Source organism: Rhinolophus ferrumequinum, chromosome 2, assembly GCF_004115265.2.
Source record: "Rhinolophus ferrumequinum isolate MPI-CBG mRhiFer1 chromosome 2, mRhiFer1_v1.p, whole genome shotgun sequence".
NCBI lineage: Eukaryota > Metazoa > Chordata > Mammalia > Chiroptera > Rhinolophidae > Rhinolophus > Rhinolophus ferrumequinum.
This window is the reverse complement of record NC_046285.1, coordinates 30,397,536-30,424,344: the sequence shown is the minus strand read 5'-3', so window position 1 is coordinate 30,424,344 and position 26,809 is coordinate 30,397,536. Positions and strand designations below refer to the sequence as shown.

General features: G+C 36.7%; 1 protein-coding gene across 1 annotated transcript in view; it reads left to right on the top strand.

The window, feature by feature from the left end:
• IMPG2 (interphotoreceptor matrix proteoglycan 2) overlaps positions 1–26,809 on the top strand; it is an 84,317-nt gene that overhangs the window by 27,931 nt on the left and 29,577 nt on the right. Inside the window, exons 5-9 of the mRNA XM_033135498.1 lie at positions 4,803–4,852; positions 5,728–5,810; positions 16,409–16,570; positions 20,552–20,610; positions 22,892–22,912. Of these exons, the coding sequence (XP_032991389.1) occupies positions 4,803–4,852; positions 5,728–5,810; positions 16,409–16,570; positions 20,552–20,610; positions 22,892–22,912 (375 nt within the window). The remainder of the gene's footprint in view (positions 1–4,802; positions 4,853–5,727; positions 5,811–16,408; positions 16,571–20,551; positions 20,611–22,891; positions 22,913–26,809) is intronic.

The window sequence follows — 26,809 nt, the reverse complement described above, 5'->3', positions numbered from 1 at the left end:
GTACTATAGTGAGCCCTTAAAACCTTTAATTCACCTATTATTTTTCCATATTCAGATTTATTTTTATGATTTGTGTGAGATTGTTCTCGTATTCTATTTGTTAAGAGACTCTCGTATTAGTTTTCTATTGCTGCTGTAACAAATTACCACAAAACTTTGGTAGCTTAAAACATCAATTTATCTTACAGGTCCATAGTTCAGAAGTCAAAAGTCTGAATTGGGCCCCAAGGTGTTGGCAGATCTGCGTTCCTTCCTGGAGAATCTGTGTTCTCACTTTTTCCAGCTTCCCAAGACTGCCTACATGGTCGGCTCATCTCCCCCTTCCATCTTAAAGCTGGAATGGCTGGTTGAGTTGTTTTCACATTCCATCAGTCTGAAACTCTTCTGCCTCCCTCTTCTGCATTTAGGGATTCTTATGATTACATTGGGCTCACCTGAATAAACCAGGATATGCCCCCTACTTTAGGGCCAGCTGGTTGGCAAATTGATTCAATCTGCCGCCTTAATTCCCCTGCAAAGAGCATATTCTCAAGTCCCGGGGGTTAGGATGTGCTCGTCGTTGGTGGACCACTAGTCTGCCTACCAGTTCTCCCCTGTAATTTAAATTGCTGTTTCTATGCGAACTCTAACTCATTTGCTGACATATGCCTTGTACCAAATACTCTACGTGCCATTGTAAGCTTCCTCTACTGTCATCTGCCAAGTTTCTTTAAAAAAGGCGTTTTCCACCTTACTCAGGACTTCACATCCCGTCTTGCCTCTTAGAAATTTCTGACTGTTCTTGTTTCTGTCTTTCTCCTGAGTCTTCCAGTTGTCCCATTACTAACTCATTTAACTTGCATTTAAACATGCTCAAGTCTCTCCCATATCACCTGTTTTACAAAAGCTCCTCCTCTAGCACTTGTCTCCATTACAGGCAGACATTTGAAAGCATCACCACTTTGCTGCCATCGCTGCTTAGCCCCCTGCTATATGCCCTTACTGTTGTATCCTTAATCACCAGTACAAGGTACAGTGTAGGATATGTGCTCACTAAATGTTTGTTAAATGAGTACCTGAATTCCTGCCCAATCACCCATGTCTATTATTAGGTCTCTGGTGACAGTCTCAGTGTAAGGACTCTTCTTTGGGAATTTTTTATGTTTTTTTATATCTCAACTATATTTGTAGTTGAGGATGCTTATCATAGATCACAATATATATATGTTTAGCAAATGTTTCATTCTGCATGGGATGACATATGCCACTGCTTCATTAACCCATTTTCTCTTACATTTGTTTAGCATTCCATACTTTTCATAATACTTCTGTACATAATATTTTATTTAGTTTTTGTCAGTACCTTTGTGACCTAGGTAGGGTGAGGAGGTGTTCCTGTTTTGGAGATTAGGTTCTTGAGGCCCAGAGCAACTGAGGTATTTTCCCAAGTCATACACAACATTAACGATACACATGGGAGTAGCACCCTGGGTTCCTGGCTCCGTGCCTTGAGTTCTTTTGTTGTCTCATGTCGGTTACAGTTAACAGATTCAAGAACAAAGCAAAGTACAGAAAATTATCACGGGGACAACTAATCTCGATAGGAAAGTACACTTGTCTTGTTTCACTGTGTTTTAAAACCTGTGATATTTTTTGGCATAATCCCACCTCAATTCCACTGACATGATTAGGCAGCAATAGTGACAAATAAATTATGTGCTGGATGAGCAGAGGAAATGAGGCCACAGGGGGTTGTGTGCTGCTGGTATTAAACTAAAGGTCGGAATTGAACAACTTCAAATTTGTGGTTTGGCTTAGAAATGAAGTAGCATTTCTGTCTCCAAAATCAACACAACTCTGTGTTCTAGTTCTGTTGTGAGTGACATTTTAGGGTATCCCTGTAGGAGGCCTGCCTGATGAGAATATGTGAAAGGATTCTTGTTAAGTGTTCTTGACTGTCTTTTGAAAGGAGGGGAAGGGATGAAATGTTGGAGTATTAGACAAGTAATTTGAATTACTGAGAGTTGCCTATTTACCATCATTAAAATAATGTTATTTTGAATTCAGTAAGTGAAATCTAATTTTATTGAAGTAAGCCAACTTCTCCATTCTGATTGCTTACTTAGAGAATTAGCTTCCATTTGATTCTGAGGTAGGGGACAATTGGCCCAACTCCAGGTGAAGTCTGGTTTCTCTATTGTCATCCCAACTTTCTGGTCTGGTTACGGTGTTATGCTTTGTCTCCTTTGTCTTACTTTGACCACTTGTATACTTGGTTGCTCTTCATAACTCTCCCACTCTGATTGGGTTTTAGTCCTCTTTCTGGGACCATAAGGGACACTTCGACTTTTAGGTGGTTTAGTTTATGTAGGTCACTATTGTTAAGGTAAGGTGGCACCATCTTGGTTGCTTTTCTAGACAATATGGGTGACACAAAGTCCATGTTGGAAGGAATTAATGTGGGTAAGAGGCCGGTTTCTGGAATTAAATGGGCCTGTTTTACATCCAGCTCCTCCATTGGCTAGCTATGGGAGCAAATTCGTAACCACTTCTGGCCTTCGTTCATAACCACTTCTGGCCTTCGTTTCCTCATCTGTGTAAATGCAGATAATAGAATCTTCCTCTTAAGATTGTTGCAAATTAAGTAAGATAAACTACTTAGCACAGTGCTTGGCATGGAAGGAGGACTTAGTAAATTTAGTTGTAATCATTCTTGCTGTTATTATTATTGAAACGGGAACTGGATACAGTTAGGAATTTTAGGTATGTCCTTAGGCCATATTGAATTATTGTGTGACACTGGGAAAATGGCTTTGAACATTTGGACTCTCATTTTTTCATCTGTCAAATGGGGGTATTAGGGAAGGGTTCTGCCCTGTGGACAACTGATAGACCTTTCAGGCATGATTATGGTAACGTCTGTTTCAAATGCATCTGAATCCCACTTTTTAGCTCCACCTCCTGCAACCCAAGAAGCTTCTTAATGTTTCCTCATCACCCAAACCTTCCTCTGCTCATCACACATTGTAATGACTTAACCAGATATCATATTCCTTTAGGTTTTTCTAGATGACAGCTCACTTAATAGGCAATTTCCTACAAATGCACTATACATAACCAATAGTGATAGGTTTGGTGTAATGGTTTAATATATTATTCTTTCTAGATAGTATTTTTAAAAACCAGAAGACTCTTTCTTATATGTTTTTTAAAACCTGTGTTTCTCAAATTTTCTGCCAAAGCCTGCGGGTTTAGGGAACATAGCCCTATTTGACTCCCCCACTCCAGTTCCAGGTGTGAAATGTCTTGGAATTATCATATTTTATCTTAATATTTATTTAAACTTTGTAATCTATCCATAATAGAGCCACATTTAAAAAAAATATTAAAATATTTTAAATTACTGTGAGTTGTGACTTCGCTCCCCAACTGCCTATGCTTCAAGTAAAATTGATGCTTCAAGATGTGTGCCATGTTTATCTGGAGGCTTTCCATAACCCCCTCCCCCACCCCCACCACCATGACCTTAAATTTACAGCAGCAGGGCAAACTAAAGGAGGGGTTCTAAAGATGGGCCTCACTGGGACATTGACAAGTCTGTGAGGGAGACATTTTTGTGATTGAATCACCTTAGGAAGTTGACTTGTGTCAAGCTGAAGAGTTTTCAATTGCTATGAATTGAAAATTGGTGTAATCACTATACAGCTCCTTTGAAAAAGTGCTGTTTTTGGGTACAGTCCTTTTTCCTTAGGACATGTACACAAACTTTACAGTTCTAAAACTTCCCCAAATCACTATACTTTAAATTTTATATTTTTGGAGAATGTGGAAATTTGGACTTGGAGAGCAGGGGCTTTCTCAGTTCCTTTGGATCTCTGCTTGCAGTTCCTGGATGGCATGGTTAAAGGATAGCTCGCAGACCTGAAGCTTGCTAGTACTGTTGCCTAAGTCAGTTCTCTAAGCTTGCCTGTCTTTATATAAAATAATTGTATGAGTTCTATGATCTCTCAAATGCGATGAGATTTGTGCTTCTTTGTTCCCCTTAGCACCCATACTTTCCAGGCTGTACTACTTACTGTATTTGTAATCGTTTATTTGGTGTCTATTTTCTGTAAGACTGTACCTTTCATAGACCACAGGTTTTGTTCACAACAATGTGCCAAGTGTCTTCTACACCACTTTGCCAGTAGTATTTACTTATTTATTCATTCCAAAAATATCTATGTAATGCATACTAGATGGCAGGTACTGTTTAGACTGGAGATATAGAAAGAATATGGCAGAGAAAGTCCCTGATCTCGTGGAGTTTAGATTCTAAAGGCAGTCCTAGTCAAATGAACTTTCTGTGATAATGGAAATTTACTGTGCTGTCCAATTAGGTAGCCATTAGACACATGTGACTAGTGTGAAGGAGAAACTGAATTTTAAACTTTATTTAATTTTAGTTCATTTAAATTGACAAATATGCCCAGTGACTATCATATTAGACAATACCATTCTAGAGGTTTAATGGGTTGGAGACTGAGATAAAGAAATAGATAAATAAATGAACAAAATAATTTCACATAGTGATAAGAACTGAGAAGAAATTAAATGGGGGTGATACAGTAAGTAGGGGAGTACTTTAAATAGGGTATTCTAGTTGAGTTGGAATCAATAAATGTAAAATAAATGAATTATGAAGACTGTTTTTTTAAACTTCACTACTTAGTTCTTTGGTTTGGGAATCTTTGTTTGAAGATGTACTGAATTCCTTTTTGGAAACAAAAATAAATCCTCACATTTCTATTGTTTTATTAACTCCATACATTTCCGCCCCCCAGCCTTGAATTGTCATCTTTGGTTCCTGTCGATGATACCTCAACATTGGGAGGTATGCTTTTGTGCCTTTACTCACTTTTCTTTTTAAATGATTTGTGGTTTAACACAATCTTGCAAGCAAGCACATTTTTTATCTCACATTTAAAAAAATATTGTGTTTCTTTCTCCATATATGTTGTTCTCAAGAAAAAGTAATTATTTATTTATTTATTTTTTTGGCATTATGTTGTGGGTACTTAAAAATCTTTAATTATTGAGTATGATACAAATCAGAAAATTGCTTAGAACAAGTGCACGACCTAACGAATTATTTTAAAGCAAACATTCTGCAACCACTGTTTATGTCAACAGGTAGAATCTTTCTAACTTCACCATTTGTCTTTTGCCGTCTAGAGTGTCTGACTGCATTCTGTGGTGTACTTTAGCATATTCCTTTGACCTCTATATTTCCTGTAAATTGGTAGTTGCTTTCTTTATTTAAATTTTTTTTTTAAATCTTCTCTTTATTGGAAATTTTAAACATATACAAAAATTAGACAGCTTCAACAATTATCAATTTATGCGCAGTCTCCAACCTTCACCCACTTCCCCTTCCTGGTCGTGTTACTTCTTTCAGTACCTGTCCCGTTTATTATCTAGCTCCTTAAGGAGAGGAACTTTGTCTGCATCCCTAGCATCTTGCATACGTCCTGGCATATAGTTGGGGCTCAGTAAATGCTTGTTGAATGAATGAATGAGTCATTATTATTTCTCATCCTGAGAAGACTTTATGTAAATGTGTCTTGAGGTTAGAATGCACAGAATTTCCAGAATAAAAAAGCAAATGACTTATAGGAATGTTTTTGATGTCAATTCCTTATTTCCTGATATGAATTCAGACTTAGTCAGGGACTGAATTCATAGATATGTTTTTCTTTTTCTACTTAGGTGCTGTTCTCAGTGTTCCATATCCAGGGGTGAGTTCCTATGAAGATACCTCACAGAGCAGGTTGGAGAGGCCAGAGGACAGTGTGAGTGATGCTCTGTTCTGTTATTCGGTTTCAAACGTGGGGAACCGGGGTTAAGGAGATTTATAATCCATTGCCAGACTACACAGGACTTCCCTTTATGGAAATGTTGTGGATTATAAAACCAGCACATTAAAAAGAATCTGAGATTCCATGGAGAGCCGAATAAAACTGCTTTTGGTGAGAGAGGGCTTCAAATTGTAGATTCAATGATTCGCGGCTTGGGGAACTGTCATTAGAGCAGGCCCACTGTCTCTTGTGGGCTATGTGGCATACTTTATAATGGGGATTTTTTGCCTACATTCTTCTGTCTCTAAATGGATCAGGTCTTAGCTTTTTCTTCTTCAGAGGGAAAGGATATAGATTTTTAAAAATTTTATTTAAGTATGGTTATATACAATCTTACATTGGGTATACAAGTTTTATGTGTACAATATAGTAATTCAACATTTTTATACCTTACAATGTGATCACCCCACTAATTCTAGTAATCATCTGTCACCGTGTAAACATCACAATATTATTGACTATATTCCCCTTCCGTTTTTTCACCCATCCTCTTTCCCCCCTCCCTTCTGTTTCTATGAGTCTATTTTTGTTTTGTTTTGTTTTTGGATTCCACATATAAGTGAAACCATATAGTATGTTTCTTCCTCTACCTGGCTTATTTCATTCAGCATAATACTCTCTATGTCCATCCATGTTGTTGCAAATGACAAGATTTCATTCTTTATTGCTGTATTTTATATATATATCTATATGTATATAGATATCAATATCGATATAGATATAAATATAGATATAGATAAATATAGATATCTCACATATTATTTATTTATTCATCTATCAATGAACACCTAGTTTGCTTCCATATCTTGCTTATTGTAAATAATGCTTTGATGAACATAGGGGTGCATGTATCTTTTCGAATTAGTGTTTTAGTTTTCTTTGGATAAATACCCATGAGTGGAATTGCTGGATCATATGGCATATCTATTTTTATAGTTTAAAAATCAAGAAGCACCAGGCTTTTCAAATACATCATTGTTAAATAGTAACCTGTCTACCATACAACATTAAGTTGACTGTCTAGCACATTCAGATTAAAAAAAAAGTATACACTGCCCAGGAAGATAGAAACATTTTGTTAGAAATTTTGTTAAATGTTTCTTTTTTTTTTTAATTAGGGGGTTCATAAATCCTAGATTACTTAATACGTAGCGAAATCTCTGACTGAACATATTCACTAGAAAGGTTCAATTTAGTTACCGTGCACTTTTTCTTCCCAAACTTGGATATTTTAACTTATATGAAATTAGAACAAGTCACCCACTCTGCCTACCACACTTCCTGTAAGTGAACAAGGCTGGTGGTAGCTTGGGATCCCTGAGTGGGTGCCCGAATCAATACTTTTACTTTCAGTAAATCTGTGCTCAAAGTAGATGGTGCTAGAAAATATTGCCATTTGATAAATACAATATTTGTGCATGAGTGAATGAATAAAAGTGATACTGTAGTCCTGAACTTGAGGCAAAATGAGTATGATTTAGGTCTCGAAACATTTATGGAATGTGATAGAATTCACTAGAATAGAAATGAAGGAATTGTGTGTAATTAATTGGAACATTAATATTGAACACAGAAATGATGATTTGAAGCCAATTTATAGAGCAAAACACTGTGGAGATACCTGACAAGAATTAGGTTGCCAGGTTCAAAATTAAGAATTAGTTCAAAGTAAAGCCCAACGTACAGTTTTACAGTGCAGTTTTTTCTTAATACATTTTTCCTTTAGAAATTATATACTTTATTTCTATTTTGTTAGTATAATGGATGTTTAATCTAACAAAATTTAAGTGTTTCAAAATCTTTATCTTATTCTGAGCAATAAGATAATGCTAGAACATTAGAATAATGTAATTCAAAGATCATCCTATTGATTTATAGTCTATTTTTTAGTATTTTTGTTCTTTTTTCTCTTTTAGTTCTCTTTCTTTTTACTCCCACAAATTAGACTGTGTTATGTTTGTTTTATTCAGTTAAAGTTTGTTTTACATTGACCCAGATGTTTCTAATTTTATTTTCTTAAAATACTTTTTTTGCAATTTAGACCTCTACTCGAGGCTCACTTTCATTCTGAAATATATGCTTCTGATATTATTTTAGTGAGAATCTCTCACTGATTCAGTCTCAGTTTTTTAAAAATATTACTATTATTATTTTAGTGACCATTATACAAATTTTATTTAAAAAAATTTTTTTTATTTGGGAATTTGGGGAAACAGTATGTTTCTCCAGGGCCCGTCAGCTCCAAGTCATTGTCCTTCAATCTAGTTGTGGAGGGTGCAGCTCACTGGCCCAGGTGGGAATCGAGCCAGCAACCCTGTTGTTCAGAGCTCGCACTCTAACCAACTTGAGCCATGCGGCCGCCCTGATTGAATCTCAGTTTTGGATCACCTGAAAATGTCTTTATTATCCCCCTTTTCTAGAAAAATTTAAATCTGTATTAAACTCGAGATTGAGGTGGTTTTTTGGTTAAGGTTTTATTTCACTGTTTTCTAACTTTTATTGTTGTTACTGAAAACTCAACTATCAGTTCAGTTGTTATTCCCTTGTGGGTAATCTGGCTGTTTTTTTTGTCTACTTTTTGAAAAAGTCCTTTTATTGCTTTTTGCTAATTTTTTCAGAGATATCACATTCATATGGATCAAAAAAATAACAAATATAAGAGATAATCGGTGAAAAATCACATACCCAACCCTGCCAACTCTCCAGTTTCCACTCTATACCACTCTTTCCCCACACCCCATCAAGAACTGCTTTTGTCGTGTTCTTGTGAATTATTGCAGACTTCTTAAAGGTGCATACAATTTCTATTCTTCCCCACAGAGGATTCTTTAACTTGAGACTCCATGAAGACAACAAAAAGGATTATTTGAAAAAGCAATATATGCATTAATGGAATTAACTATATGCAGTTTCTGATGCAGTGAACTTAAGCATACACACACACACACACACACACACACAATGAATACAAATAATAAAAAAATTAACTGCATGGGGATTATTTTGTTTCAGACATTGGGACTCCTTTAAAAGGCACCCCCCTTTTAAAAGTATTCCTGGTCTGCTTTTAAGATATATCTGTATCTATCTATCTATCTATCTATCTATCTATCTATATGACAGATGATACCTGAGAATTTTTCAGAATTCATGATTGACATAAAGCCTCACATTGAGGAAATACAACAAATCCAAAGCAAAACAAATAAACATACTCTTATACCCATTTTTGTGAAACAGCAGAATCCCAAATACTGTATATTCCATATACTGTATACCGTGTTTCCCTGAAAATAAGACTTAGCCGGACCATCAGCTCTAATGTGTCTTTTGGAGCAAAAATTAATATAAGACCCGGTATTATATTATATATTATATAATATTATATAATATAACATTTTATACTATACTATATTATACTATATTATACTATACTATACTATACTATACTATACTATACTATACTATACTATATTATATTATAGACCCGGTCTTATATTATGTTAAAATAAGACCGGATCTTATATTAATTTTTGCTCCAAAAGACACATTAGAGCTGATGGTCCTGCTATGTCTTATTTTGGGGAAACACGGTATATGTAAAATACTACACAGTATTTGGGATTCTGCTGTGTCAAAAAAACGGTTATAGGAGAAGTTCTCAGTTGTTATTGCTTGTGATAAGGTAAATGTCTGACCTCATTTTATCTCTCATGTATGTTAATCATTCTTTAATAATTTCTTTGTCTCTCTGTGTTGTATTCAAGTATGTTTTGTAGTTTAAATCTCCCTTCAGCTTAGTCTGATTTGTTGTTCAAACTGTCTATTCAGTTTTTAGAATCCTTGCTTTATGTGACAGTCTTTGATCTGATTTGAACATGCATGGACCTTTCACTTTGTATACTATCCCTTTGTGATATTTAAAACTAAAGCCTAGATCGGCAGATATATCATGTACTAATACAACATTGAATCATCTCTCTGGATTCTTCTAATCCTTCTTGACCCCTTGGGATTTTCTTTACTTTCTTGCAAAGCAGCTATGCACTAAAAAATATTTATTCAGCATTTTAGGAGGTCTGTAGCAGTAAGGTTACTAAGCATATTTCTTTTAAAATAATCCTGGATTGGGCGTTTCTGTCCAAATTACTGAGGTATGATTTAATATGGAAAAATGCAAAGTCTTATACAAAATTCTATTTAAGACTAATAATTTTTGTTGATTTTAGTCTCAGTATGAATCAGCAGTATGATCAGTTATCTAGTACAAGCAAGAGTACTTTTGGGTTGCACTAATACAAATATAGAATCTACCATAAGGGAGGTGGTAGTCCTACCATATTTTAGTTGATCAGACCTCACTTGTATATACCACACTCTGAGGAAGTGTCTAGAGGATAGGAACTAGTGAAAAGTCAGGGAAGACATGATAGCTGCCTGTAGTTATTTGAAGGGCTCTCTGGTGAGTATAGGTTTTAAAGGTGTTCCAGGTTACAGAACTGAAATCAATGGTAACACTTACAGGTAAATACTGTATGTGGGTTTAATATTAAAAACCTCCCAACCACGAGAGATTTTTGGAAATGTAATGGTCTGCCTTTGAAAGTCATGACTCTTTCTCATCAGAGCCATTTAAATTGAGGATGAGTAACCATTTTTTTAGGGATATCATAGAGAGAATTCAAGCATCAGAAGCGATGGTGGGATCTTTGAGGTTCTTTCTCATTCTGAAATTTTGAAGATCGCTGACTGTATGATCTATCAGGGATGAAAAATGATACAGTGAAAAAACCCCTTGTGTTCTCTTCCTGACTCGGTGATTGTCTTGCTTTGAGCCCTTGGGCTAGCCATTGTTCCACTCCAATCCCTGGTTTTCTTGTGTATCAAAATGGAGGGGCTTGGATTAGATGACCTCAAGTGTGTCTCGCATGCAGCAATTATTATGAAATGTTCTAATGGTAATATTATATTTCCCTCATTTCTTCTACATTTATTAATTGGAATTCTTCAGTAAGAAACTTTTATCGCTTCTCTCACGTTTATTTATTAAATCATATTAGGACGGGATCATGGATGTTTATTTTATTCTTTGGATTATAATTCAATTTTTATTTTGTTGCTCAAATTATTCCAGGTTTGGCCACTGGAAGAACTGGATTTAAATGTTACTGAGTACAAAATGTTTGTTGATATGGTTTCAGATTCCACATAGCAACTAACCCTTAAGAAATTACCACTTATTGAACTTGGTGTAGCATTTAAAAAAATATCTGTAATTATATGAAAAGGCTACTAATGTATTCCCCCCTTTCCCAATACATATCTGTGTGGATGGATTTTCTTCACATACTTATACTAGAACAACATATTGGAACTGATTGAATGCATGCAGAAGCAGATTTGTTAATCCAGCTGTCATCCATGAAGCCAGACATTAAAGGATTTGTAAAAATATAAACAATGTTGAGTGAGAACCACCCTTCTAAGCTATTTTTAGATGATAATTTTAGCATAGTCAACTCTTTTTTTAATTAGTTTCAGGTGTACAAAACAATGTAATAGTTAGACATATCACCCCTCATAAAGTGATAACCTCTCCCCCCCAATCTATTGCCCCTCTGGCAGCGTATATATCTATTACAATTCCATTGACTCTATTCCCTATGTTGTACTCCATAGCTCATGATTATATATATACTAAATTATAGTTGACATACAATATTATTCATCTTAAGCTTCAGGTGTACAGTGCAGTGGTCAAACATCTACACCGTCCATGAAATGGCCTCCCTAATGAGACATGTGCTCATCTGATACCCTACAAAATCTTTACAACATTATTGATTATATTCCCCAAACTGTCCTTCATATCCCCATGGCAATATTGTAGTTACCAATTTATGCTGTCTAATCCTTTCCCCTTCTCCCTCACCACCTTCGTTGCAAATGGTAAGATTTCCTTCTACTTTATAGCCGAGCAATACTCTATTGTATAAATGTGCCACAGTTTCTTAATCCAGTTGTTTACCGATGGCCATTTCGGTTGTTTCCAAGTCTTGGCTATTGTAAATAATGCTGCAATAAACAGAGGGGTGCACACATTTTTTTAAATTAGTGTCTTAGACTTTTCTGGATAGATACCTAAGAGTGGAATTGCTGGGTTATAAAGTAGTTCCCTTTCCAGTTTTTTGAGATACCTCCATACTGTTTTCCATAGTGGCTGCACCAATCTGCAATCCCACCAACAGTGCACCCGGCTTCCCGTTTCTCCACAACCTCGCCAGCACTTGTTGTTTGTTGATTTATTGATGATAGCCATTCTGACTGGAGTGAGGTGGTATCTCATGGTAATTTTTATTTGCATTTCTCTAATGATTAGTGAGGTTGACCATTTGTTCGTATGTCTGTTGGCCATCTGTATGTCCTCTTTAGAAAAATGTCTCTTCATGTCCTCTGCCCATTTTTAAATTGGGTGGTTTGTTTTTTTTAGTGTTGAGTTGAATGAGTATTTTATAAATTTTGGATATTACCTCCTTGTCAGATGTATCGTTGGTAAATATCTTCTGCCATTCAGTAGGATGCCTTTTTGTTTTAGTGATGGTTTCCTTTGCTGTGGAAAAACTTTTAAGTTTGATGTAATCCCATATATTTATTTTTTCTTTTGCTTCCCTTGCCTGAGGGCACATGTCAGTAAAAATATTACTCAGGGTAATTACTCAGGTAAAATTTACTCTCAGTATTTTCTTCTAGGAGTTTTATGGTTTTGGATCTTACATTTAAGTCTTTCATCCATCTTGAATTTGTTCTCGTATATGGCATAAGGAGGTGGTCCAGTTTCATTTTTTTGCATGTGTCAGTCCAGTGTTCCCAGCACCATTTATGAAATAGATTGTCTTTACGCCAATGTAAATTCTTGCTTCCATTGTCATAGTTTAAATGACAATATATGAATGGATTTATTTCTGGGCTTTCTATTCTGTTCCATTGATCTAAGTGTCTATTTTTATGCCAGTACCATACCGTTTTGATTACTGTACACTTGTAGTATGATTTGATGATGGGTAGCATGATACCTCGTACTTTGTTTTTATTTCTCAAGACTGTTGTGGCTATTTGGGGTCTTTTATGGTTCCATATAAATTATATGTTCTATTTCTGAGAAACATGTCATTGGTAGTTTAATAGGAATTGCATTGAATCTATATATTGCCTTAGGTAGTATAGACATTTTCACTATATTAATTCTTCCTTTCCATGAACATGGTATATGTTTTTATTTATTTGTATCTTCTTTGATTTCTCTCTTTAGTGTCTTGTAATTTTCCGAGTACAGGTTTTTTACTTCTTTGGTTAAATTTATTCCTAGGTATTTTATTGTTTTTGAAGCAATTGTAATGGGATTGATTTCTTTTTCTCTCTTTTTTTTTTTAAAGATTTTTTTTTTAATTGGGGAAGGGGTACAGGACTTTATTGGGGAACAGTGTGTACTTCCAGGACTTTTTTCCAAGTCAAGTTGTTGTCCTTTCAATCTTAGTTGTGGAGGGTGCCGTTCAGCTTCAAGTTGTTGTCCTTTCAGTCTTAGTTGTGGAGGGCGCAGCTCAGCTCCAGGTCCAGGTGTCATTGTTAGTTGTAGGGGGCACAGCCCACCATCCCTTGCGGGCCTCGAACCAGCAACCATCTGGGAGCTCAGTGGCAGCTCAGCTCAAGGGGCCGTGTTCAATTTTAGTTGCAGGGGGCGCTGCCCACCATCCCTTGCGGGACTCGAGAAATCGAACTGGCAACCTTGTGGTTGAGAGCCCACTGGCCCATGTGGGAATCGAACCGGCAGCCTTCGGAGTTAGGAGCATGGAGCTCTAACTGCCTGAGCCTCCGGGCTGGACCCTGGGATTGATTTCTTGATTTCTCCTTCTGATAGTTTATTATTGGTGTGTACAAATGCAACTGATTTCTGAATATTAATTTTGTATCCTGCGACTTTACTAAATTCATTTATCAGTTCTAATAGTTTTTTGGTGGAATGTTTGGGGTTCTCTCTATATAGTATCATGTCATCTGCATATAATGACAATTTTACTTCATCCTTTCCAATTTGGATTCCTTTTATTTCTTTTTCTTGTCTGATTGCTGTGGCTAGAACTTCCAGAACTATGTTGAATAAAAGTGGTGAAAGTGGGCAGCCTTGTCTTGTTCCTGATCTTAAGGGGAAAGGTTTTACCCTTTCCTTGTTGAGTATGATGTTAGCTGTGGGTTTATCATATATGGCCTTTATTATGTTGAGATATGATCCCTCTATTACCACTTTGCTAAGAGTTTTTATCATAAATGACTGCTGAATTTTGTCAAACGCTTTTTCTGTATCTATTGATATGATCATATGATTTTTGTTTTTCATTTTGTTAATGTGGTGTATCACGTTAATTGATTTGTGGATATCGAACCAACCTTGCATACCAGGAATGAACCCACTTGATCATGGTGTACAATCTTTTTAATGTGTTGCTCAACACAGTTTGCTAGTATTTTGTTGAGGATTTTTGCCTCTATGTTCATTATGGATATCGGCCTTTGGTTTTCTTTTTTTGTAATGTCTTTGTCTCATTTTGGGATCAGAGTAATAGTGGCCTCGTAAAATGTGCTTGGGAGCCTTCCCTCCTTCTGGATTTTTTGGAATAGTTTGAGGAGAATAGGTGTTAATTCTTTCTTGAATCTTTTGTAAAATTCGCCTAAGAAGCCATCTGGTCCAGGACTTTTGTTTGTTGGGAGCTTGATTACTGATTCAATTTCTTTGGTAGTAATCAGTCTGTTCAGTTTCTGTTTCTTCTTGATTCAGTTTTGGAAGATTATATGCTTCTAGAAATTTATCCATTTCTTTCAGATTGTCTAATTGTTGGCATATAGTTGATAGTAGTATTTTCTTAAAATTGTCTTTATTTCTGTGATACCTATTGTCACTTCTCCTCTTTCATTTCTGATTTTATTAATTTGGTTCCTCTCTCTCTTTTTCTTGGTGAGTCTGGATAAGGGTTTGTCAATTTTGTTTGTCTTTTCAAAAAACCAGCTCTTGGTTTCATTGATTTTTTTTTTTTTTTTTTTTTTGGGTCTCTATTTCATTTATTTCCTTCCTTGTACTCCCTTTGGGCTTGTTTTGCTGTTCTTTTTCCAGTTCCGTTAGGTGTAAAGATAGCCTGTTGATTTGAGATTTTGCTTGTTTCTTTATATAGGCCTGCATTGCTATGAATTTCCTTCTTAGGACTCCTTTTGCTGCATCCCGTAGATTTTGGGTTGTTGTGTTTTCATTTTTGTTTGTCTCAAGGTTTTGATTTCTTCTTTGATCCCATTATTGACCCACTCACTATTTAGTAACATGTTGTTCAGCCTCCATGTATTTGTGTGTTTTCCAGATTTCTTCTTATAATTGATTTCTAGTTTCATAGCATTGTGGTCAGAAAAGATGCTTGATATGATTTCAATCTTATTAAATTCACAGAGACTTTTTTTGTGGTCTAGCATGTGGTCTATCTTGGAAAATGTTCCATGTGCACTTGAGAAGAATGTATATTCTGATGCTTTAAGGTAAAATGCTCTAAAACTATCGATTAAATCCAACTGGTCTAGAGTGTCATTTAAGGGCACTGTTTCTGTGTTGATTTTCTGTCTGGAGGATCTGTCCATTGGTGACAAAGGGGTGTTGAAGTCCCCTACTACAATAGTGCTACTGTTGATCTCTGACTTTATACTGGTCATAAGCTGTTTTATATATTTAGGAGCTCCTATGTTGGGTGTATAGATGTTTACTAGGGTTATGTCCTCTTGTTGGATCAATCTCTTTATTGTTATGTATGTAGTGTTCTTCTTTGTCTTTTATCGTAGTCTTCATTTTAAATTCTATTTTGTCTGAAATAAGTAGTATTGCTGAGCTTTTTTCTCATTTCCATTTTCGTGAAATATCTTATTCCATCCCCTTACTTTCAGTCTGTGTGTGTATTTTGATCTGAGATGAATCTCTTGTAAACAGCATATGCATGGGTGCTGTTTTCTTATCTACTCAGCTACTCTATGTCTTTTGATTGGAGCATTTAGCCCAATAATCACATTCAAAGTGATTATTGATAGGTATGTATTTATTGCCATTTTGTTATTTGTTTTTCTGGTCTTCCTTTGTTACTTTGTTTCCCCCTTTCTTCTGTTTTAAAAAGACTTTTTAACATTTCCTGTAATGCTCGAATGAATTAGTCAACTCTTTTTTTAACTCACAGATGGTCAACTTTGGTGGCTATCTGTGGTAAATTTTCTATCTGTCCCTGAACTGGTTGTTATGTGTTTGTTTAAAGGAATGTACAAATGCACAGTAATTTTAATATTAACTGATATCTTAAAATTTATCCAATTAGTTCCAAAGTCAACTGTATAAAGAGTCATTATCAGAAGTTGCCTTTGGCATAGTATCTGGCATATAGTAGATAATCAATATATATATTTGTTGACTGAATGAGAAAATATTGACATTTATTGTTCTTTCTCTAAAAATACAGATTAGCAATGAAATTGAGAATGTGATAGAAGAATCCACAAAACCAGCAGATGAGCAGATTGCAGAATTCAGTATTCACCTTTTGGGGGAGCAATATAGGGAGGAACTACAGGATCCATCCAGTTTCCACCACCAGCTCCTTGTAGAAGAGTTCGTTTCCCAGGTGGGTGATTTTTGTTTGTTTTTATTCATTTTTTGGTTAAACGAGACAGCTCTCTGGAATTGTAAATTTCCCACATTTATAACACTTTAAGAAAAGGTAGGTTTAGGATTCAGGCTGTCCAGCTGCTTGGTTTGTGGGTGGTGACTTAGCCATTTCTTCAGAAGGCTCTGTGAAAAGTTCACAGAAAGACAGATGAGTTATTTCATTGAGACAAAATCTTGCACACATTTGCCATCCGCTAACAAATAGGTGCCATTTCCAACTTTTGGTGCACAGTCAGGGAAGAATGTGTTCTATGGCATGGTTTTAACTTGACAATATTTGGAGATATAAGCATCTTTGAAAAGCTACATACAATGTATTATTTTTCTTTAGGAAATATTAAATTTAATTTCCTTTAATTTCATACTTAGTTTTAGTTGACATCCAGTGACAAGTAAATTCCCCTTCTATCTCTGTTCCTTGGGTGGAGGCATTTTTAAAAAGGGATTTCTTTAAAGAATCCTGCAATAGATTATCCCACAACTTTACTTTCTGAAGAATTCTATATAGGATGTGAACTCAAGATTCCTTCAGTCAAAAACGACCCTACTTGTCCCCCTTCTTGTGTGCCTTTGCTTTGTGTAGGAAGGCATTGAGTGCCCATCTTCCCTCTCTGTCTAATTAGAAGGCACATCATTCCTTCCTGTTTATTTATTTTCCATTCCCTCTTGATGGAGCTCTCCTTAGCCAAGTTTTTCAATTCCATTACCTTGGACTAATTTCCTTCTCTAGACACTGTGTCTAGATGAGAAATAAAAATATGCATCTCAGCCAAACAGCATCATTGCAGCCATCAGACAAGGGGAGGGTAGGCCAGACGATTAATTTTCCTAGCTGTGTGGCCAAGTTGTGAGGCTGTATGGTATGTGGAAGAAATGTCAGCCAGGCCAGTGGCCACCTGGCATCAGATAATGTCTTGGATGAGCTGTCTGGTTCTCTCTGCCTTTGGATTAAGGAACCTTTAATAAGTCTCAGTGTTTGGGTAAACAATTGTACCGAATGACTCCATATTTAGAGAAAGTGTAATAAACACACTGAAAAACATTTCCAGCAGGGATTTTATGAGGTAGGTAGCTACTAGCTTGAGGTGATTTGAAGGTAATGAAGGGTCTGGGCCTACCATGAAACACTTCCTTCTCTGGCTTATCTCTACTTCCCTGTCCCTTTACCTGGAACAAACAGTCTACCAATAGCCACACGTGGACCATCTTTGTGTGGAGCAGCAGAGTCTGGGGTCCTGTCTCTGAAAGGTCCTGGCACCATGTTTACTGCAAACTGAAGCGGGCCCTCCAGCTCTCTCCCTTCAGGACACAGTCACAGGGATTGTTTCTTCTGTATTATTTCTTAGGTAATATTGGAAAACACACAGGGAAAAAGAATGCCTGCTTGGGGATGAGGGTCAGGAGATATTACTCTTTTTAATGAGAAGAAGAGTAAGAGTAAGATGGGCTTGGGACACTACCAAGTATGAGATCAGAGAGGGACAGATCAGGAGTGGGAGTGTCGGTCTCTGACGACAGCCACAGTGCCAACACTGTGCTTGCCTAGGGCTTTACTCGTATGTCTGTTTGCTAACAGCAGCCATGTGGGTAAGCATCTCCACCTTACAGGTGAGGCCCAGGAGGGCAAGTCACTTGTTCATGGCCATTTCAGCCCCTAGGAGTAGAAGGGAAAATCAGGTCTCTTCCTTCTTTTCAAAGTCTTCCTTCCTTTATATTATACAGATTTTCCTTCATTTTAACTCAGGTAAGAAGTGGTGAGCTTCACAGTATTCCCAGTCCTGGTCCTGTTTCCTTCCTTCCTTCCTTCCTTCCTTTCTTCTTTCCTTCCTTCTTTCCTTCCTTCCTCTTTTCTTTCTTTCTTTTAATTAAAATTTATTAGGGTGACAATTGTTAGTAAAGTTACATAGGTTTCAAGTGTACAATTCTGTAAGACATCATCTATATATCACGCTGTGTATTCACCACCCAGAGTCAGTTCTCCTTCTATCCCCATATATTTCATCCCCTTTACTCTCATCTACCACCCCCTTCCCCCCTTACCCTCTGGTAACCACTAAACTGTTGTCTGTGTCTGTGAGTCTTTGTTTCTTCATTTGTTTGTCTTATTCCTTTGTTGTTTTCAGTTTTATATCCCACATATTCGTGAAATCATATGGTTCTCGACTTTTTCTATCTGACTTACAGCATAATAATCTCATTTCTAAACTATATTTATTATGAATCAGAGGAAAGAAGAAGAGCCATACAATTTAATGGGAAGAATATGGGATTCAGTCTTAGAGAGATTTGGGGTTGAATAAATTCTGATTCAGTCACTCACCAAATGATGACCTTGGATAAGTTAGTTGACATCTCACGTGTCTCAGTTTTCTCATCTATAAAATTGGGAAAATATGTATCTGTTAGTATTGTTGCAAGGATTAGAAGTAATATTATAAACCGTCAGATGTATAGCAGTCACTCATTAAGTTGTACCTATTATTATTTTTGATGTTAATAAAGTAGAATTACTTCTTACTACTGGACACCTATATAGTAGCTAACTAGATGTGATGAATTAGAATACCTGTATGTGTTTAGACTCAAGAGATGGCAAACCCCCAATGAGATGGGTTTAGTAATAATATTAACATGCAGTTACATAGTATTTTGCAGTTAATGGAGCACTTTCAGCTACATTCATTTTCATCTTACAAAAACTGCTATGGTTGGTGGGCAGGGCAATGTTAGTTCTTAAAAGACTGTCCACTCTGCCAGCAAAGCAGCTGGAACTTAACTGTCAGTCTTCAGATTCCTAGTCCTGAGGATCCCATCCCTATCCCCATCCTCCAAGAATTATAGCGCTTCTCTCTTTCCTTTCAGAGGATAAAACAAGGAAAGTTATTATAGTCATTCACGGCTTTCATGGGTCTGGATTCTTTATCCTTTATCCTTAAGGCAAGATCTTCAGTGAACCAGGATTTTTAAAATATCTCACTCTCCTGATTATATGAGGACTGGGTTTTAAAAGCAGATGCCCCGAGATCCACTAATAGAGTTCCCAAAGTCCACTAACAACTTACTTTCCTTGTTCTGGTGTTGGCCTCATATGACTTATCTGGTAAGATGCACCTTCTGAAATGTTGTGGGTTAAATGTTCAGTTTTGTTAAACATTTGATATTTGTGTGCAAACATCAGATATTTGTGCATAACCTGATGATTTTTTAGATATTTAGTGTAGTCTAGCGTTCTTTTTCACCCGCTCCAGTCGCTAAGCTCAAACTGATTTACATGGCTGCATTTTAAAGACTCGGTAATAATCTAGTTCCTGCCGAGTGATGCTCATAAATTGATCTTTTGACCAGTTAAGTTACCCGGTCACTGTTTCATAATTCTTTTGTGACAGCCAGTCAACAAGGCCTCTCTCCTCGGGGCCTACAGATTTCTTTCTCTGGCCGACTGTGTTCCCAGTTCTCTTGTATTGTAGGAACAAGAAACAGACACCACCAGACACTTTTTGGGAACGAGCACCTGACTGTCACAGTGTGCGCTGCAGCCAGATTTCTAATCCAAACAATTACATTTTAAAATGCTATTACAGCTTCTTTTGAAACTAATGCTTTTTTTCACATTTCATCACATAAAGGAAAAAAATGGTGGTTTGCCAATAAGAAGTATTTTTTTTTATAATTTGAAAAAAATTAATATTAAAGCACATTAAAACCTTAAAAGGCAAAATGAAAACGAAAAATTTGTCAGCGTTGTGGTAAAAACTATTTTTAACATTGTAACTGTTATACTTTTCTTAGTAAGTTTTTGATCCATGTGTATCTATGTATGTATACAAGCTTCTAATAGTTATAAACTGCACTTTATGTTCGACTCTTAAAAGCATTATTTTCTATGTACTTTTTCACATTTCTACATAGTTATAAATTTTATTTTTATTTTTAACAGGCTGAAAATGCATTTGCTGGGTTACCGGGCTATAAGGACATTCGTGTACTTGACTTTAGGTAAACAGATTTATGCTCAAAATGGCTATGTTCAGTAGCATTCCTTATTTCAAAAGGAATATCCTTTTGTGTATTTTTATGTCTACACCAATGATTCAAGATGATTCAAATGCTGTAATTCAATGCTATTTCTGGTAAGTTCATATTCCCAATGCTAGTTTTTTTAGGTGAGGAAACTGAGTTAGAAAAAGGCAAAAAAATACAATCAAGGAGACATACTATTAATAGATCTGTAGTAGGGCCAGGATAAGAACATAGGAATTCTTGTCCCCAGCTTGCTGACATGCCACACTGCTTTCATTTGTCACTGGCGGGAACCTGAGTTAGATTAGATGTGACCTCAAGGTCCTGCTAAAGCTCGTCAATATTCCAATGAGGTGAGATCAACGTATTGGTGTAAGGTCACTCTGGAGGCGATGCATCCATCTTCTTTTTAAACATAATAGTTCTGAGTAAGTAAGAGACCTCTTTTGAAGACATTTCTCCTCTGCGTAAGACTCGCTGCATAATACTTGTGAACATTTTTTGCATGAGTACTGTATTAGACACTTCACATTCTTGAGCTCACTTCAACCCTCTCAGAATAAATATGATTAATACTCATTTTACAGAGGAGCAAACAGATTTAAAGGGATAAACTTGTAGCCCAGAATCAGAGAGATTGTAAGTTGGAAACAGAGTGGCTGACTTTATAGCTCTTGCTCTATATACCTCCATGCTAGCCTCAGTCTTCGGAAGGTTTGGAACATTTGGGTGATGGCTGTGTGCGGCGGCTGGATGCAGGGGAGTAGGAGTGGGGTACCATGTAACCTTACAGCATAACTAACAGTTTCATCGTCTAACTTTGGGATATTCTTGTCAACTTCTGGGTTTATCAGAAATAACAGCAAGCACTTTCAGAGCATTATATCAGGCTTTATATCTCTAGTAACTCATTTAACCCCAACAACCATGCTATGAGGTAGTTTTTATTCACCTCTTTGTTTCTGATAAGGAAACCAGAGCACAGGGAATTCAAATAATTTACCCAAGGACTTTCAGCTACTTAGTTATTGGTGAAGGGGAGAGGGCAAGCACGGTAAATTCCCAGTCCGTCCACGCTGACACTATTATCAGTCTCGCTAGTTCCACCTCAGTACTTTTCACAGAATACGGCCTTCAGTTGTGACTAAAGCTCCTATGAGAACCAGAGAATGTGAGGCCTTTGAAGACCCTACACACTTGGCTGCCCGTGAAAGGCAATGTGGCCTTTGGTGCCAACTTGCCTCAGTTAAAATCCTGCCTTTGGCACTTCTGGCTGGAAGTTTTTGGGTAGATTACCAAGTTTTAACTTCTCATTTGTATAAAAAAGACAATTTGTTTACCTATTAATCCCTGCTTTATTAAAAATACTTTTGAAACACTTTGGGTAGATAATTTAGCATTGTTGTTCCTCAATTTCTTTCTTTACGTGGAATACGGGGATACTAATAGTCCTTAAAAAGTCTTAAGGAGGATTAAATGGATTAATTTTTATAAAATGCTTAGGATACTTCCTGGCTCATGGGAAGTTCTATTAAGTATCTGCTGCATAAAATAAATAAATATTAAAGTTTATGCAATATCTTATAGGTTAGCCAGTCCTGACCTTTCCCTGCCCTTAAAACCTTACTGCATAATACCTGATTTGCTTTTCATTTATTTTACCATTTCCCCAAAAATAAGACCTAGCCAGACAATCAGCTCTAATGTGTCTTTTGGAGCAAAAATTAATATAAGACCCGGTATTATATTATATTATATTATTATATCATATCATATTATAGTATATAAGACCCAGTCTTATATTATAGTAAAATAAGACCCGGTCTTCTATTAATGTTTGCTCCAAAAGATGCACTAGAGCTGATGGTCTGGCTGGGTCTTATTTTCGGGGAAGCACGGTAATACTACGTAACACACGTATCTCCCAAAAAGTGTTCCCAGTTTTGTGATTGCCAACTACTGGAGTCCTCTGTTGACCTTCTGAAAAAAGTTTATTCATAAAGCGATAACCCTTTAAGAATTGTTTAAAAAGTATTTCAAAAGTTTAAAGATAGTAAAGACTATTTTAAAATAGAACACCTTCTCCACCTTTATTTACTTCGATCTACGGGAATTTGTCTGCTTTTGATACTATGCAAACATTTTCATCTAAGGAAGCATTTCAGAGGAAAAATATTGAGAACTTGCACTTTGAGGAATGATATTACAAATATAACTGTCTTAAACTCTGCTTAACACTTTCAATTTTTATTTTCAGGTCCCCCAAGGAAAATGGCAGGTAGAGTACTTTTTGGAACTTTCTATACTATTCAATGAATGAGGAGTTAGTTTAGAAAATATGGTACTAGACTTAGGTCCAAGGGAGTGTGGCTCAATTCTTTTATTACTTCCAATATCACTGTCTATTTCCTGATTACAGATCAGGGGTTGAACATTTTTTCTGTTAGGGATCAGATCGTAAATATTTTAAACTTTTCAGGCCATATGATCTCTGTTGCAGCTACCCCACTGTGTTACTATCAAATGAAAGAAAATATAGTCAATACGTTGAAAATAAATGAATGTGGCTGTTTTCTAATAAATCTTAATTTATGGACACTGAAATCTGAATTTCATATAATTTTTACATGTCACAAAACGTTGTTCTTCTTTAGGCTTTTTCATCCATTTAAAAATATGGAATTTATTAACTGAAGGGCAGTGGACTGGATTTAACTCACAAGCTGTAGTTTACAGACCTGTTATGGACTGCTAACTGACAAGTACTTTTAAATATTGAGTCACACTTAATTTAAAATAGGAATAAAAACTTGCATTAATTGGGCCAGCCTGGTGGCTCAGGTGGTTAGAATGCCATGCTCCTAACACCGAGGTTGCTGGTTCGATTCCCACATGGCTCAGTGAGCTGCACTCTCTACAGCTAAGATTGTGAACAACAGCCAGTGTGAGCGGCTGGCAGCCAGCAAGAGCCGCTGTGAGCAGCAGACCCACTGCCTCAGCCCCGGGGAGTGCAAGGCTCAAAATACCAGCATGGGCCAGGGAGCTATGTCCCACACAACTAGACTGAGAAACAATGGCTTGAACTGGAGTGGGGGGCGGGAGGGAGGAGGTGGAAGAAGGGGAAAAAAACCAAAAACCAAAAAACAAAAAAAACTTGCATTAATGTAAACCCTTTCAAGCAATAATGTAATCAGTTGTCACTTTACGTGGTAAACAAAGGGGAGAAAGCTGATCTCTAGAATAGTTTATTTGTAAAAACAGTTGCTCTCTGAAATTTCTTAGAAGAAGCATACGTAATATAAAAACATAGTCAATAATCCTTCTGAAGGTTGCTTGTCATTTTTTGCCTTTGGATTCTAAATTTATTTAAAATTCATTTTTTCTTGGAAGATTGGTAAGTATAATATAGAATTTATGAAGTATATTCATAGGCTAAATATGGGGATACGGTTTAGAGATATAGTAATGTTCCCTCATTGTAATACCTTATAATGGGAAAGGGCTTTCTGACTTCCTCATTTTCATTTATATTATTTTAGCCTCTTGGGATGATTAGAATATAAAAACAACCCAAACTCTGATGTTAACCCTATGATCAAAAGAATGGTATCCAGTTGCTGAGAGCTGTGTCCTCGATAGGGACATAGACAACAATTCAATGTGAAGCCATTAGGTTTTATGATAAAATTGTTAGCCTAGGTATAGTTTCCAAAACTGTCAGTATTGTCAGGTATTAGGCAGTTGGTGAATTTACTTATAATGTTTTTCGATTTTGAAGTGAACCGACAATATATATCTGCCTATATACACACTTCAAAAATTCAGCTCCAGGCTTTGTAAGTATGTGTCTTCTTCCTAATAGAAGTTTTATACAAGAAGGGATATCTGAGTTTCTCTGAAATATCTTTATTTTGGTTAACCTTAATGAGATATGATAGCATTACTTTTTCTATTTAAAATCTTCGCGTGTCAGACAGCCAACCAGGGCATTGGAAGAGAGAGAATAAGTAAGGGTAAATTTCACCTCCACATGACTGAAATCTCTGGAAAAAGCTGTCAAACAGAGAAACTTTCCTCAATATAGCAGTTGTTTCAGGCGAGTTTGGAAGATGAAAGATGATGATGCATGGTGGTTGGTTTCCTCAGAGTTGCTGAGTGTGGAGAGCCAGCACAGCTTTCTTTAATCAGATAATGTTTTGTCTACCAGTGTGCATTCTGCTTCTTATGTGCTTCCTTGGCCTCTTGGCTTTCTTTGTTCCGTCCCTCATCTTGAGACATCTCTGTGCCCCATTTTCCATTCCAGAATGCAGTCTGTTCTGGTCAGAGTAAAGTTCTCAGTTCTGAGCACAGATGGTTTCCTGATAACCTCAAGCATTTCTTTGAGTTCTCTTTCCAGGACAAAAACATAGTAATAAATTGCAGCATCTCTCTGAGGACTTTTATCTTCTTTAATGAATTTATCCTCACTAGACAAGGTAGATTATAATACAAGTGTTACTTTTAGATGTCCAAGGGAAACATTGGGGAGACAAATTTTATTTTGCCAGTAAGGAGTAAAGCCAGTAATCTAGCCCAGACTGCCTGATTTGCATAGAGTTTTTGATCCAGGAACATTTTGCTTGATCTTCTCTGTATGATATTTAAAAGTCATGCAAGGCACATCACAGGCTCCCAGTATAGGCTTGCTTCTCCTTGTCTGATTTGCTCATGGTCCAGAAGCCAACTCAAGTGCTAATTGGCACAGCTATTTCTTCTTCTCCATTTTTCCTCATCACTGCTTCCTGTCTTAGAGCCGTGTTGACATGTTAATATGTGATGCCAAGACTCCACGGAGAATCTCACCTTTCTGGAGATGTAGGCATGATGCACCCCACAGAGCTTGGGAAGAGTAATCATAATCTCATAGAGTCGGGCTATGGCTGTGGAGCAATGCCCCTAAAATGATTACTCACAAAACACAATGTGTGAAGGTAACATGTGTGCTTTTTAGGGTGAAAAATTACTCTTTTATATTTAGAGACTAAGCATGCTTCAGATTAGGTCAGGAGTATCACATCCTGTCATTTAAGTGGCACACATTCAGTTGTCTTATCTGCCTGCACTAGTGAATAAAATTGATCATTTACGTTTCATTATTTTCAAAAGCATCTATTGAACTGCTATGAGTCAGGCATTGTGCTAGATGCATGGGACACATGTGGCGTGGTGAGTTCTGGCCAGTAGGTGTCCCTCTTACTGTTTTATTCTCCTTTGGGGCCGTCGTTTGGTGATTTTAGCATATTTTGTTCAATTTATTTCTTTACCAAAAAAAGATCAGGAATCACCCATGAATCAACATATTCTGATATGAAAAATTAAAGGGTTGAGGGAAGTTCTAGATGACCAGCAGATGTCTTACCACTTAGTAGAGCATCAAGTGTCAAAAAAGTATCTGAGTAGAGCTTAGATATTGCGTTCCAGTGCCCTAAACCACCACATTTGGCAGCTTAGCAGATGATCAGATCTGGGAGGAAAACACTGCTGAAGTTACTCAGTGTGAGACAGGAACATTAAAGAGGCCTGGCTACTGGAACGGCAAGTGAGGAATGTCACCTTCATGGTGTCCCCTGTAGTCTAGGATGTGATCTGCAGTGAGCAGGCCTAGGACAGGTCCGGTACTGCCAGTGCTCCCAGGAAGGAGAGGTCTCTTAAGACCAATTCATGCTCACCAAACTACAAAGTACAGTGCATTCTCTAGGATGCCAATGGATCTATTTAAAGCAAGAAATATATCTGCCGGCTGACCAATTGTTGCATTAGCTGGCTCATGCATTCTTTCCTCATAGGAAATACGTAGGGAGTTGTAATCAAAAGTTCCCTTTGCAAACTTTAAATCAGGAAAAAGGAAGTTGATGATTTTAGTGGCCGGTATCATCAAGCCGTGCTAGCCTGTTGTAGCTGTCTGCGGTCTAGAAATCTCTTACAAGGAAGCCACAATACACACTGAGAAACATTCTACTAAACAGTATCATAAATTAGTTGACTATTTCCTTTTTTTCTAGACTTCATAAGAACATTGTCATTATGTTGATACTTTTTCTTTACACATGTGAATACCTTGATTAGGCTGCAGTTTTCTTTTTATATTCAGATAAATATAAATTTCTGTTCATTTAGTAGGCACCGGGTACCGCTC